Consider the following 15,336-nt stretch of genomic DNA (forward strand, 5'->3'; position numbering starts at 1 on the left):
GGTCTTGAACTCACTTTGCAGCCCAGGCTGGTTTCAAACTCACAGCGATCCTCCTGCCCCAGCCTCCTGAGTGCTTGGGTTACAGGTGTGCACCACCACGCCTGGCTTCAGCCTGGTTTTGAATTCACTTTGTAGCCCAGGTTGGCCTCGAACTTGCAATGATCCTCCTGCCTCAGCCTCCCAAGTGCTAGGATTACAGGCGTGCTCCATGTTTTTATGTTTTGAGACAAGGTCTTGCTATGTAGTTCAGGCTATCCTTGAACTTACTGTGTAGCCCAGGTTGGCCTTGAACTTGTGGTGATCCTCTTGCCTCAGCCTCCCAAGTGCTGGAGTTTGTAGGTGTGAGCCACCATGCCCAGCTGCTTTTTGAAATTTGTGATAGTTCTCCCTAATGTGCTGACTTGCCCAGTCTGGCCTTGGACTCACCACCTCCTGTGGGAGCCTCCCAGAGTTAGACATGACAGGTGACCACCACCACGCCTGTCCTGAAGACATTGTCTTGCTGGGGATTGTACTAGAGCTGCATGCATGCTGGACAGGTGCTCTGCCAGTGAGCTGCCCCTGGCCCCCGGTGAAGTTTCAAACACCATTGAGAAGTTGTGTCAGTCATTTCATCTTCAGCTTGCAGAGTTGACTGCTGTCACCATTTTGGTTTTTGTTGCCTTTCCATTCTTCTTGACTATTTTTCATCATTTCTTTATGGACCCCTTGTCTTTTGCTGTGCTGGAGGGAAAAGACGATTAAATGAAACTGAAAATTGTTCTGGGTTGTTTTTTTTGTTTGCTTGTTTGTTTTTTGTTGTTGCTGTTTTGAGACAGGGTCAGTTCAGGCTGGCCTTGAGCTCACTTTGTAGCCCAGGCTGGTTTCGAACTCCCAAAGATCCTCCAGCCTCAGCTTCCAGAGTGCTGGGATTACAAGTGTGCGCCACCACACCCTGCTTGTTCTGCGTTTTAAAGAGAGATTGGGAGGAGGGTGAAACTGTTTAAAATAAGCTTGTGTATCATTTAAATTGAGCATGATATTGTTGCTTATTTATGCACACACATTCAGTCAACAAAAATGTGTTAGTACCTACTAGAAATGAGGCACTAAGGTATTGGAGATAAAACTGGGAATAGCAGCTGGGTGTGGTGGCACATTCCTGTAATCCCAGCACTTGGGAGGCTGAGGCAGGAGGATCGCCATGAGTTCAAAGACAGTCTGAACTCCATAGTGAGACCCTGTCTCAAGAACAAAAACAAAAAAACCCTAAAAACCAAAAATACAGTGAATAAATGGCAGATGCCTATAATCACAGTTACTAAGGAGTCTGAGGTGGGAGAGTTGCAGATTTAAGGTTAACCTGGGCAATTTAGCAGACTCTGTCTCAAAAATATAAGTGCGGATATACAGCTCGGTTATAGAGTGCCGCTGGGTTTGACCCTAGTACTACAAGCAAAAAATAAAGTTTCTACTCCTGTGGAATTTACATGCCAGGGGCTAATTAAAAGAGTTGGTTATTTTGGTAGAATAATCCTGTGTTACAAAATTCTAGAAGTCCAAAAATTCTCAAATACTTTCTGGATTTTGAATTAGAAAGAATATGGTATTTAAAATCTTGACTATAAATTTTTTCACTTTTCTAGCAAAATCTTAAAAATTTGAAAAGTCTGGATTTGTTTAACTGTGAGATCACAAACCTGGAAGACTACCGAGAAAGCATCTTTGAACTGCTGCAGCAAATCACGTACTTAGATGGGTATGATCAGGAGGATAATGAAGCGCCAGACTCAGAAGAGGAGGATGATGAAGGTGACTTTTTTAATAATGTGTCATAATTTTAGCCTCCACTCAGCCATGCAAATTAGATTGGGCCTGGAGATTTAATTGTAAAGAAAAAAACCACACAAGATACTAGTAAGACAAGAAAAACATAAAACCCATGGCTCTAGCCTAATTATGTTAGATTTCTAATAGTTTCAGGAAATTCAGTGATTTTTGTAATAAAATGTTCCATGAAACTGTACATCTATTTAAATTTGTGTGGACACTGCCCAGTAATAGCAGTAGCTTCCTAAATAGTACTTTTTTTTAATGGAAAGAACCATTCATTATAGTATTATTCAAAACAGCCCACTGATGAATGAGTTAAAAAAACGTGGCACATCCATGAAATGTAACGTTTGGGCCACATAAAGGTGTGTGAAGTACTGGTCCGTGCTGCACGAGTGGAGCATGAAAACATCCTGAGGGAGAGAAGCCAGACAGAAAGGGCCACCTATTGTTTGTCTCATTGGTAGGAAGAACTCGGGAAGGGCGCATCTGTAGAGCAAAAAAGCAGTGGTGGGGTGGGGAAGAGCGAGCGGGAGAGGGTGGGCAGCAGCCGAGTGGGGAGCGCAGGCGGGTGGGTGTGAGGTTCGGGTTTACTGAGAACTATGGAAGAAGTAGGTACTGAGTCACATTTTAGGTAAGTGGAAGCATCACAGATCAGATGATAGAAGAGCTCTTGTTAGTCATGGGACTGTGCTTTGACTTTGAAAAGTTTCTCACCTTAAACTTGTGGGTGGCAGCCGAGTATAGAGGCACACGCCTGTAATCCCAGCACTCGGGAGGCTGAGACAGGAGGATCGTTGCAAGTTCAAGACCAGCCTGAGCTGCATAGTAAGACCCTGTCTCAAAAAGACAAAAAAACAAAAACAAAAAACAAAAAACCAAAAAACCCAAAAATTTAATGGGTAAGCAGTGTTGTAAAGCTTTGGAATGATAGCTTTGAAGTGTTCAAAAAGTAAAACTCAACTTTAGTACCTGCGGTGTTTGATGAAAATTTGTACATTGGAAAGATAAATATCAGCATTAGATACTCTACTTCTTAAGTAATAAATGTCATTTTTATAACACTGGAGTCTTAGGAAAGGTCGTCCTGAGGTAGTTTTCACACATTGGCGTAAGAATTTGAAGAGATTCTGGAGGGACAGACTTGATCAGCGTACCAGCCAGAAGCCCGTGCCTGGCCATTGCTCATGTTTTACATTTTAAAAGATGGAGATGAAGATGATGAAGATGAAGCTGGTCTACCCGAATGGTGTGAAGAGGAAGAGGAGGAAGATGAGGATGAGGATGAGGAGGAAGATGAAGCAGGCTCAGAATTGGGAGAGGGAGAAGAAGTGGGCCTCTCATACTTAATGAAAGAAGAAATTCAGGTAAATCGATGCTTTGTATTTGCACTGAAAATTACTTAGGCGTAGGGTTAAAGTCTATAAAAGTGAGTTGTGTGGAAACCTGAGAGTTGCTTCCTGACTTGTGAATCTGCATGGGTCTGTTTTCTTGTATTTCCCAGTGTCTCCTACTCTGTGTTACGGCCAAGTAATCGTGGATGCCCATTGACTGTGCCTCTCTGTTATTTTCCCAGTCCACTCTGTCCTCAGTGGTGTGGTGTGATGGAAATCTTTTATAAAGGTTTCTGAGCATCCTTTTCTTGTAAAGGAGCAATTACACCAACTTCACTGGATTGTCTAAGGATTTAGTGTTTCTTTGAGTGTTTCTTTGGGGTGGAGTCTTGCTGTGTAGTACACGCTGGCCCTGCTCTCACTGTGAATCCCATGCTGGCCTCACACTTAACACTCCTTTTGCTTTGCTGCCTCGATGCTGGGATGAAGGTGTGCACCACCACACCTACCTCCTGCTTTAAGGATTTAACAAGTTAATATATTTAAAATGTCTAGTCCTCGGCACATTGTAGGCACTCAGGAAAACGATTTCTTCCCTCCACTTATCTCCTGCTTTATACTCTTGCAGTAGCTTTTTAAATGGTCTCTGCATACAGAATCCCCTTGTAGCAGTCCCCGCCATGGTCCACCTTGTAGTCTAATACAGATGCCGCCTCAGGCCAGCTGCCCGAAAACCCTCCAATGATCAGTCCAGCTGTCGGAGCACACAGCGCCCTTCACTTTTTCTGTTTAGCCCCTGCTTCCTTCCATAGCCACATCTCCCTTTATACCAAGTTAAATGATCACCCCAGGCAATTGCTTGACTTTTTCTCTGTGTGTATGCTGTTCACCCTGTCTGAAATGACCACTCATGCTTCTTGATGAACTTTATTTTTGTTTGTGTTGAGGTGAGCATAAATATAGTGAAGCATGTAAAGTGTGTTAACTTATATATGGCTTCATCACATTTTACATTATATACTTGTGCAAATACCATCCAAACCATGTCTTGTGAACTCTTTTTTTTGTTTGTTTGTTTTTTTGTTTTTCTTCCGGTACCAGGAATCGAACTCACAACCTTGCGCTTGCCAGGCAGGTGCTGTGCCTCTGAGCTAAATCCCCAGCCCTTGTGAACTCACTCTTCAACTCAGCTCTGTTTTTTTTTGTTTGTTTGTTTGTTTTCTGGTACCGGGAATTGAACTCATGACCTTGCGCTTGCCAGGCAGGCGCTGTGCCGCTGAGCTAAATCCCTAGCCCCTCAGCTTTGGAGTTAACTTCATGATTGAAGCTTTCTGTAATCTCTCTTAAGCAGTCACTCCTTCCTCTGTTACCTTTAAACCCAGGTTTCCATTGCTGTAGACACTGTTATAAAAGCTTTTATGACCACTTTCCCTGGGGCAGTGAGCTCCTGGGGGAGGGGCATTAATCTTTGTATTAAAGCCTCACGCACTGACTGTACAAAAACTAAGTGATCTTTGGCCCCCGTGAGTTTAGAAAAGTTACTTTCGCCTAATGTTAAATTGAGGTTTATTTCCATAATTCGTAATTTAAGATAACATTTTTTTTTTGGTCTTTTTTTTTTTTTTTTTTTGAGACAGGGTCTTGGTATGCAGTTCAGGCCAGCCTTGATCTCACTGTGTAGCCCAGGGTGGTCTCAAATTCACAACGATCTTCCTGCCTCAGCCTCCCGATCCTCCTGCCTCAGCCTCCCAAGTGCTGGGATTACAGGTGTGCGCCACCACACCTGACAGCTTTTTTTTTTTTGAGAGAGGGTCTGGCCGTGCACTTCTGGCTGGCCTTGAACTCATTATGGCCTTGAACTTATGGTGATTTTCCTGCCTCAGCTTCTCAAGTGCTGGGGTTACCGGCACGTGCCACCCTAGCCTTAATAAAACTTATTATTAAGTGGTGCACTCTGGAGGCTAAGGCAAAAGGATCATTGCAAGTTCGAGACCAGCCTGGGCTACAAAGTGAGCTCAAGGCCAGCCTGAACTGCATAGCTAGACCCTGTCTCAAACCAAAGACTAAATGGATACATACATACATACATCTCTTAGGGCTGTGTTGTAGCTTGGTGGTAGAGTCTTCATCTAGTATGTAGGAGGCCCCGAATTCATCCTGAGCATTGCCCAAAAAAAATAACAAACACAAAAAACCCTCAACTTCTCAGGTAAGCTACATATTTTTAGTATTATTTATTCTCCTAATTGCTTTTACACTGGTTAGGTAGATATCTGATCAGCGATATTGTTTCCCCATACTATTTCAATATAAGTTAATGAGGAAAAATAAGGACTTATACTTATTTGGGGCCTTAGTGACTTAGGAACTGTAGAACAGTGAAGAACAGAACTAACTGCAAATGTTTAGATTTATCATTCTGTTGAGTACTGGGAAGTATGAACCAAGAAGGAGCATACCAAGTGTAGAGGAAAAATCTCTGTGCTAATATGTACAACATTTAGTCAGTGTAGGAATAACAGAGATCAGAAAGATTTCATTCATGATGAGATAATTTGGATGTTTCAAATGAAGTCTTGTTTCTAGAAGCTAAGTGCCGGGGGAAGCTTCAGAGACTGCTGAGTTTTAAAAAGAAATTAGAAGAAAATAGCATTTTTGGTTAGCTGTTTTCCTGGGTCTTTTTATTCATAGTTCAACTGCTCTTCAAAGGGAAAAGAATATGTCTAAAGAGGGACACTGGCTAGGCATGGCAGCACATGTTTATAATCCCAGCTACTTGGGAGGCTGAAGCAGGAGGACTACAAGCTCAAGGTCAGCCTGGGCAACTTAGTGAGACTCAGTCTCAAAATAAAGTGAAAAAAGATTGGGATGTAGCTCAGTGATAGAGCTTGGTAACTGGCTTCAATTCCCAGTACAACAAGTGAAAAATAACTTCATGGATGTGTAATATAAATTATTAAAAATGGAGTTGAGGGCTTTAGGAAAATTGGGAATTATGGTGCCCTTTGTACTACTCATACCAAATGAGGGAACATTTGGTCTCTAGTGAGACCATATTTCTGGCAAAAGCTGTTTTTATTGAGAGATTTTATCTAGAAGATGATTTTTAAAAAGACTGAAAATCATAAACCAATCAAATCATATTTTGTTTTAAACAAAATTAGGAGAACTAAATCAGCTTTTTAGACTTGGGCTTTTCTAAATTATCAAGTTAATGCATCAATTTTGGGGGGATTTACTGGAAATTGAACTCAGGACCTTGCACTTGCCAGGCAGGCACTTGTGTCACAGAGCTATATCCCCAGCCCTATTATCAAGGAGTAAATGTGATTAGTATCTCAAGTTTGTTTTTTTCCAGTACCAGGGATCGAACTCAGGACCTTGTGCTTGCCAGGCAGGTGCTTATGCCACTGAGCTATATCCTCAGCCCCTAGCTCAAGTTTTTTTAAAAGATAAGTATCCTCTTTTAATGTACCCCCCCCCTTTTTTTTTGGTCTTTTTGAGACAGGGTTTCATTATGCAGTATAGGCTGGCCTTGAACTCACTTTGTAGCCCAAGCTGGTCTCAAACTTGCAGCAGTCCTCCTGCCTCAGCCTCCCGAGTGCTGGGATCATAGGTGTGTGCCGCCATATCTGGCCTTTCAAATATCTCTTCCTTTTTTTTTTATTTTCTTTTTTGTTGTTGTTGTAGGAAACACATAATAAAGACATGCATCCATTTACGAAATAGGATAGGAACAATACAGATATTGCAGAGTTATGGATAGATTAGTAGGAAAATATCAATGGCTGCTGTAATACATGGTGATATCTTCAAATTGGTTTCTCAGGAAGACAGAGATATGCAAGAAGGATCTAACAAGTAGTTACAGCCTAAGGGTTGTCAAAAATCAAGTGAGGCATCTAGGGCGAAAGCCATTTTTTGTAGCGTTTTCTCTCCAGCCTCCCATCGCATTGGGACCCCACAACCGGTTAGTGTCCTCTCCCCAACTGTCAGCACATCCTGCTGCAGACCAAATATCTCTTCCTAAGGAAGAAGAAGGAAAAAAAAATATATATGTATATATATATTTATGTATATGATAAGACAGTTATACTACTAATTTCTCTTATTTCATTGAAAAGAAAGGTTTGGGCTAATGTTGGATAACTAAATGCCTATACCTTATACTCTGAGTAACTAATTTAAAGATAACAATATGCAAGGTATTAACCATTGTTACCCTCATATTACCTTTTTTTTCCGGTACCGGGAATCGAACTCACGACCTGGTGCTTGCCAGGCAGGCGCTGTGCCGCTGAGCTAAATCTCCAGTCCTACCCTCATATTACCTTGTTTTGAAATTTTGTTTTGTTTTTTTCTCTTTAAAAAAATTTTTTTTTAAAAAGTGTATCTCTTCCTGAGTCATGTGTGGTGGTACTTGCCCATAATGCCAGCTACTCAGGAGGCTGAGGCAGGAAGATCACAAGTGTGAGACTTGCCTAGACAGCAGTGAATCCCTTCTTAAAAATGAAAAATGCAGAGGCCTGGCTTTTGCTCATTGGCACAGAACCTGCATACATGGTGCCCTCGTTTCAGTCCTCACTAGCATGCATTGTGCGCACATGTCTCCTCTTCCTTTCCCTTCTTTCCTCTTTTCTATCCCTTTTCCCCTTTATTCCTCTTGCTTTTGTTTCTTTTTCTTCAGTTTAAAGAAGCGGGTTTTTCTGATTTTTTTTAAATGTAACTTGCTATCTTATTTATTTCTTCTCTTCATGCACCTGACTGGTACCCTGTATTGATATGATACACTTTAATAATGTTTCATTTGGCTGATAAGCATGATTTCTGAGCCTGTAATCCCAGCACTCGGGAGGCAGAGGCAGGAGGATTGTGAGAGTTCGAGGACAGCCTGAACTGCATAGTGAGACCCTGTCTCAAAAAGACAAAAAAAAAAAAAAAGTTTCTGATAAAAGAATCATGTGTTTTAGTTTCTTGGGGTTTCTAGCCAAATGCTGGAAAAGTGGGTTGTGTTTAATATTTCTAGACACAAATGAAGTGTAGGTGCTGGGCGTGGTGGCACACTTCTGTAGTCCCAGTACTCAGGAGGCTGAGGCAGGAGGATTGTTGAGTTTGAGGCTAGCTGGGCTACATAGTTTAAAACTAGCCTGAACTACAGAGTGAGACCTTGTCACAAAAAATGAAACAAAACAAAAACAAACCAGATGAAGTGTAGATATTGTGGAAAAGGGAGAATTCTCCAAGTGTTCCTGAACAATGGTTGTTGGCATTTAGAGATTTTTGTTTTTGGTCTTTTTGAGACAGGGTCTTGCTATGCATTTCAGACTGGCCTTGAGCTCACTTTGTAGCCCAGACTGGTCTCGAACTCACGACAATCCTCCTGCCTCAGCCTCCTGAGTGCTGCAATTACAGGCATGTGCCACCATGCCCGGCTTAGAGATTATTTTTGTATTTTGTTTTTTGCAGGTACTGGGGATTGAACCCAGGATCCAGAGACATTTTACCACTGAACTATATCCTCATTACCTTCAGCTCTTGTTAAAAAGTTTTAAGACAGTGTCCACCAATCATAGTGGTGCACTCCTGTAATGCCAGCAGTCTGGTAGGGTGAGATAGGAAAATCTAAGTTCAACTCGAGCCTGGGCAATTTAGCAGCTTGGTGAGACTTTGTCTCAAAATTTAAAAAAATTAAAAACTGCCAAGATTGTAGCCTAAACCGAAGGCCTTGGGTTCAGTTCTCAGTCACACAGAAAAAGGAGGGGGAGGGTCTTGTCAGGTTGCCCAGGTGGCCTTGCACTTGCACTCTTCTTGCCTCAACCTCCCAAGTAGCTAGGCTGACAGGCATGCCTCGTGGCACCCAGTGGGCTAAAGTGTTTCTGAGGAGCAGTGAACTTTTGTGGCAGGAAGATCCTAGACTGGTTTAGTTTTTCAAGCATGTGCTGTAGTAGTGCCTCATCCGTCTGTAAGTCAGTGGTTTGGAATAAGTCTCAGAACACAGAGTAACTAGTTTCTGTGCTCCTTTTGGGATGTACTAAAATAGTGGAAAGTCCATGTCACAGTTTGATTATTCTTAAACTGAATATTTGAATTTCAAGGATGAAGAAGATGATGATGACTATGTTGAAGAAGGAGAAGAGGAGGAAGAGGGTGAGTTATTAACCATAGATAAATTTTAAAATTAAGTGTACACACTTTTCATGGACTCTAAGGAATGAGTCTATAATGCAAATTATTACTGATCTCTTTGATTTTTTTTTGTTTTGTCTTTTTGAGACAGGGTCTTGCTATGCAGTTCAGGCTGACCTTGAGCTTACTTGTAGCCCAGGCTGGTCTCGAACTCACAGTAATCCTCCTGCCTCAGCTTCCCAGATTACAGGCGTGGGCCATCATGCCCAGCTATTTGCTTTTGTTTTTCAATCATAGAGGGCCTAGAAAGTTATAAATTTTTTTGTTATTATTTTGAGACAGGGTCTCACTCTGTAATTTATGCTGGCTTTGAACTCACTTTTTAGCCAGGCTGGCCTTGATCTCGATCCCATTCTCCTGTCTGAGCCTCTCTAGTGTTAGGATTTTTTTTTTTTGGTCTTTTTGAGACAGGGTCTTGCTATGGAGTTCAGACTGGCCTTGAGCGCACTTTGTAGCTCAGGCTGGTCTCCAACTCACAATGATCCTCCTGCCTCATCCTCCCCGAGTGCTGGGATTACAGGCGTGTGCCACCATGCCTGTCTAGTGCTACGATTATTGTCATGTGCTACCACACCTGGTGAAAGTTATAAAAGTTGTTTAAAGAGTAATTCTCGTGGGGCATTCATTAATTCCTTTACAAAATAAATAGCTTAAAACCTGTATTTTATTTTTTCTGTTTTTTTTGTTTTGTTTTTGTTTTTTTGAGACAGTGTCTCACTATATAGTTCAGGCTAGCCTTGCACTTGCTGCAGTCCTCTTGCCTCAGCCTCTCCCAAGTGCTGGGATTATAGGTGTATATCACCATGCCTGGCCTGCTTTTTTTGGTCTATTGAGACAGAGTCTCATTATGTATTCCAGGCTGGCCTTGAACTCACTGTGTAGTCTGGGCAGGTGCAAAGTTGATATTTCTGCTTCAGCTCCCAACTGCTGCTGGGATTGTAGGCATGTACCACCACACACAGTTCATACTTGTTTTAAGTGAAGAGATGCTGGCACCTTGAGCACGTGGGTTTTTTTTTTTTTTTTTTTTTTTTTTGGTCTTTTTGAGACAGGGTCTCGCTATGCAGTTCAGGCTGGCCTTGAGCTCACTTTGTAGCCCAGGCTGATCTCGAACTCCCAACAATCCGCCTGCCTCAGCCTCCTGAGTGCTGGGATTACAGGCATGAGTCACCACGCCTGGCTCTTTTATTGTTTTTTAGTCTTTGTCATTTTAGAGAGGGCAAATATCCATAAGGGAAGAAGCACACTTACACTCTGGATAATGCCCTTGTAGGTTCATTTCTTTGTTATTCTTTTACCTAGGTCTTTCAAAATAATTTTTAAAATTAACTAAATTCTGCTGAGTGTGGTGGTGCACACCTGCAATTCCAGCACTTGGGAGGCTGAGGCAGGGGAATCGCCATGAGCTGGAGGCCAGCTTGTGCTACATAGCTAGACCCTGTCTCAAAAACTAAACTAAATTAAACTAAAAGAAATTTATTACCATGGGTGTCAACCTTCTTGATCTGTACTTCCACGGTTTGGCCACAAGGGTGCATAGCAAGCTGTCATGGTTTATGGATTTGTAAGACTGTTAAGTCTGTTTAATACACTGAAGCTGGAAGAAATCTAAGTGGAAATAATCTAGAATATTCTTCTGCCGTGAACTTTTTTTCATAACTTTGTAACTTAACAAGTACTCATTTATTAAAATTTTGGGGGCTGGGGGTATAGCTCAGTGGCATAAGTGCCTGCCTGGCAAGTACAAGGTCCTGAGTTTGAGTCCCAGTACAAAAAAATAAAAAATAAGAAAAAAAATTAAGTTTTGGGGCCGGGGGTATAGCTCAGTGGCACAGCACCTGCCTGGCAAGTTTGAGGTCCTGAGTTCGATTCCTGGTTACCCCCACCCCCCAAAAAATTAAGCTTTGTATACTTTTTCTTCCAATCTTAGAAGAAGAAGGTGTCCGGGGGGAGAAGAGGAAACGGGATGCTGATGATGATGGGGAGGAGGAAGACGACTAGATCGCTCGGGGACCACACTCCCTTGCACTCCGAGTGTGCAGTAGGGTGATCACATCTTTGTTTCCTCGTGTATGATAGCTGTTCCCTGCAGAAGATAACGTGTAACTTTTATAGGAAAAGTGTGGTTTTACTATTTTTGCCTTATCATTCCAATTAAGATTTACTAGTCTGTTAATGATCAGATTGTATGTAGAGAAAAATTTTCATTGACCCCTCCCACCATTGTGAAATTCTCTAGCAATTTATTTAGAATCTTAATTTTTCTAATACAAGCACACTGTCTTAGTCATTTGTAGCCCGTGACTAAATAGGATCACTCTTACACAGGTGTAGTTTGGTGCATTTCATTCATAAGGTTTTAAAGTTATTTATAAATTAACTGAAATTACAGTCAGCTGTAATATGAGATGACCATAGTCTCTTGAAGGATAAGTTGATTATTTTTTTAGAAATGATTCAGAGATCTTTACTTTGAAGGCAGTGACTTTGGCTAAGGGTATTGGATGCTTGTTACAGAGTCCAGTTGGAAAGTGGATGCAGGACAGTGCAGGTCCTGCTCAGTGATGTATTTCGTGGATTTTGGGGGTGCTATTCAGTGATTAATGTAGTTTATGGATTTTGTGATGATGGAGAAGATTTTATTTTTGAAGGAAAGTTTGCTCATACTAAGTCCAGAGACACGCAGTGAGCACTCCGCCCAGACACTTGTGGCCATTTGTTCTGTCAGGAGCATCCTTCTGGGTCGCTTCTGTGCTCCCCTCCCCTGCTTGTCCATGCTGTCCCGGAAGAAGGTCAGACGCCTTGCAGAGCCCCAGAAAACCTTAGTTTCGTACCTCAGCCACTTTCAGACCTGGCTGGGTTTTAATAAGTGAAGTGGAAGAAATTGAGAGTTTTTTCAGGTCTGAATGTTGCTGATACAGTTTTATTCACCAGGTTCTGCTTACGTAAATGCTTTTCGGCTGAGGACACGGGAGACCATTGTTCGGAGGACAGAGAAAGGAAGGGACTGGGAGGCTTTTGCAGGGGGCGTTAGTGTTTCTCAAAAGCCTGGACAGTTGCCTGTTGATAATTAAATTTAAATTGGCTTTTCAAAGGTCTTGGACACCAACCCTGCGAAGTATTTATAGTTTTTCTGAGTAGAACTTTAATTATTCTTGCTATAGTTTCAACGCATTACCAGATTTATAACATTATTGGAATATGGTAGGTAGTTGGAAAAATATTTGAAACTAAATTGACTTTAAGATGGATTTTCAAGCTGATGCTCATTACAGTAGAACAGCCTTGAGAGAAGTGTGGGTCGAATCTGGCTGCCAAGCAGAGCTGAACGAGGAGACAAGCCCTGCTCCCTTTTTGTCAAGGCGGCTTCATGTCCAAGGCAGTTGTGCTTTCTTCATCTTGGCATCTGAAAGTTTTTCTCTTTGAATATTTGTAAATTTTTAAAAAGTGTCAGCAAATTGAAGTTATGCTTCTCTACTGGGACACATTTAAACCAGTATGGTATTGCTGCTGCTTTTTTAGTTTAAAATGGAGGACTTGGAGTTTTAAAGTAAAAATTATGAAGTTATTTGTGGAGAAACTAAAAACATTGCAAATTGGCTGAAAACACTGGGGATAAATTTAGCGAGGGCCTGGAATCTCCAGAAGACTAAAACTTTTCTCCTATTTTCACCGTTGGAATGTCTCAGCATTCTCATTGATACTATGCCATCAATAAGTACAAAATACTTATTTTTAAAATTAAATCTATATATTGACTTTCTTACCAATCATTTTATTGTGCAATCATAATTAGAGTTCTTTGGTTTGACAACAACACTTAGAGCCTCCAGATAATTGTTAAGACTTATGTAGCTTTGTGGGTGGTATTTTCATGCAAATAAGTAAGGGTGGGTTTTATATTTTGTAGAAGTTTTGGGTCCTATTTTAATGCTCTTTGTATGGCAGTATGTATATAATGTGTTAAATTCCTCAAGAACCTCTCCTTAAAAACTTTGAAGTTAATACTTTTGTGCAACCGTGTTTTGAATAAAGCCATGACAGTGTTAAAAACAAATTTTAAAAATGCAGTACTCCTGATCATTCTTTTATTGTTTCTGACTAGTCCCTGTTTTTTCTGTGACTGCTGTAACTTAAAGTTTTTGAAACTGAATTGCTTCAAATAAACTGAAGATTTGTTATAATGATTAGTTTCATTGTATGACATTTACTTTTTTGGTAATTTATACTATATAATATTTATCTTGAGAATCTTTTGATAATATACAAATATACATAATTCTTGTTTATTTTGAAACAAGAAGCTTTGGGCATTGTTTTATCCTCTTATTTTGATTTTCTTTGATAAGTGATTTTTAAAATTTTTTTTTAGCCTGGTGTGGTGGTGCACACCTGTAATCCCAGCACTTGGGAGGCTGAAGCAGGAGGATCACTGCGAGTTTGAGGCCAGCCTGGGCTACAAAGTGAGGTCAAGCCTGAACTACGCAGTGAGACTCTGTTTCTAAAAGACCAACAACAACAAAAACAAAAAGTATTTTTTGAGCTAGGCATGGTGGTGCACACCTATAGTCCCGACATTTAGGAGGCCAAGGCAAAAAAAAAAAAAGGGAGACCAAGGCAGGCGGCTACTGCAAGTTGGAGGCCAGCCTGGGCTACATAGTGAGTTCAAAGCCAGCCAAAATTACACAAGGAGACCCTGTTTTAAAAATAAGCTGGGCAGCCTGGCGTGGTGGCGCATCCCTGTAATCGCAGCACTTGGGAGGCTGAGGTAAGAGAATTTTTGGGAGTTCGAGATCAGCTTGGGCTACAAAGTGAGCTCAAGGCCAGCCTGAACTGCATAGCAGGACCCTGTCTCAAAAAAAAAAACCAAAAAAAAGAAGAAAAAAAAAAAGCTGGGCATGGTGGCACAGGACTATAATCTCAGCACTAGGGTGGCTGAGGCAGGAGAGTTGCCCGGAGTTCAAGGCCAGTCTGGGCCAGATAGTAAGTTCAGAGCTAGCCTGAACTGCAAAGAGAGTCCCAGTCTCAAAAGAACAAAACAAGCAAAAAACCCTCTGGATTGTATTTTGTAAAATCAAGGCACAAGTACAGTGCTAAGTTTTTATGGTTGCTTTATAGTTTAACATTGAAAGTATAATTATAGAACTCTGAGAGATGGAAAATATTGTTATTTTCCACTACAGGTATTGTTTACTGAAATCAGTATGATTTTTGTTTGTTTTATGTCTTTTTTATTTTTTTATTTTATTTTTTTTTTGTTTTATGTCTTAAAAAAATGAAAGGATGCCTTTTCCCTTTTGGTTAGCTTGGTTAAACAAAGTTTTTGGTAAAATTGTTAGATAATGAGGCAATTCAGTGAAAGATTGTGATTCAAAACACTTTTAAGTAGTCTATTCCTTGGTCTGTCTTTTGGGGGGGGCAGAGAATTTTCATTTTATTAATTTTTATTAGTACATGCTTACAATATATAGTGATTACATTCATTGTGGAGAGCTGGTGCATGTACAGAACACATCTTTAATTCTTTTTATGTCACCCTGCCCCATCCCATCTCTTGGTCCCCTTCCTTTTTGCAGTTGCTCTATCTCTGTTTCCTGTTATCTTTTATTTTGCTTTTTTTTCTTCTTTTTGAGACAGGCTCTCACTCTGCAGTTCAGGCTGGCCTTGAACTCACTTTGTAGCCCAGGCTGGTCTCAAACTTGAAAGAGTCCTCCTGCCTCATTCTCCGGAGTGCTGGGATTACCTTACCGGCGTGTGCCACCACGCCCAGCTCCATAGGTTTCTCTTATATGCAAAACGCAAAGTATGAGTAAGTTGAAGAGCAAGATAGGCTGGGAAGCCAGGTGTTGTGGCGCACACCTGTAATCCCAGCACTTGGGAGGCTGAGGCAGAAGGATTGTTGAGAGTTTGAGGCCCACCTGGGCTACAAAGTGAGCTCAAGGCCAGCCTGAACTGCATAGCGAGACCCTGTCTCAAAGACAAAAAAAAAAAAAAAAATTGAAAC

At 41.2% G+C, this 15,336-nt stretch overlaps 1 protein-coding gene across 1 annotated transcript in view; it reads left to right on the plus strand.

Annotated features, from left to right (window-relative positions):
- Anp32e (acidic (leucine-rich) nuclear phosphoprotein 32 family, member E) overlaps nt 1–13,519 on the plus strand; it is a gene marked incomplete in the record, with an annotated part of 18,765 nt that extends 5,246 nt beyond the window's left edge. Inside the window, 4 exon segments of the mRNA XM_013511470.1 lie at nt 1,626–1,791; nt 3,019–3,179; nt 9,242–9,293; nt 11,263–13,519. Of these exon segments, the coding sequence (XP_013366924.1) occupies nt 1,626–1,791; nt 3,019–3,179; nt 9,242–9,293; nt 11,263–11,333 (450 nt within the window).
- Between the last annotated feature and the right edge of the window lie 1,817 nt (nt 13,520–15,336).

Source organism: Chinchilla lanigera, unplaced genomic scaffold (genome assembly GCF_000276665.1).
Source record: "Chinchilla lanigera isolate Chin_1 unplaced genomic scaffold, ChiLan1.0 scaffold00012, whole genome shotgun sequence".
NCBI lineage: Eukaryota > Metazoa > Chordata > Mammalia > Rodentia > Chinchillidae > Chinchilla > Chinchilla lanigera.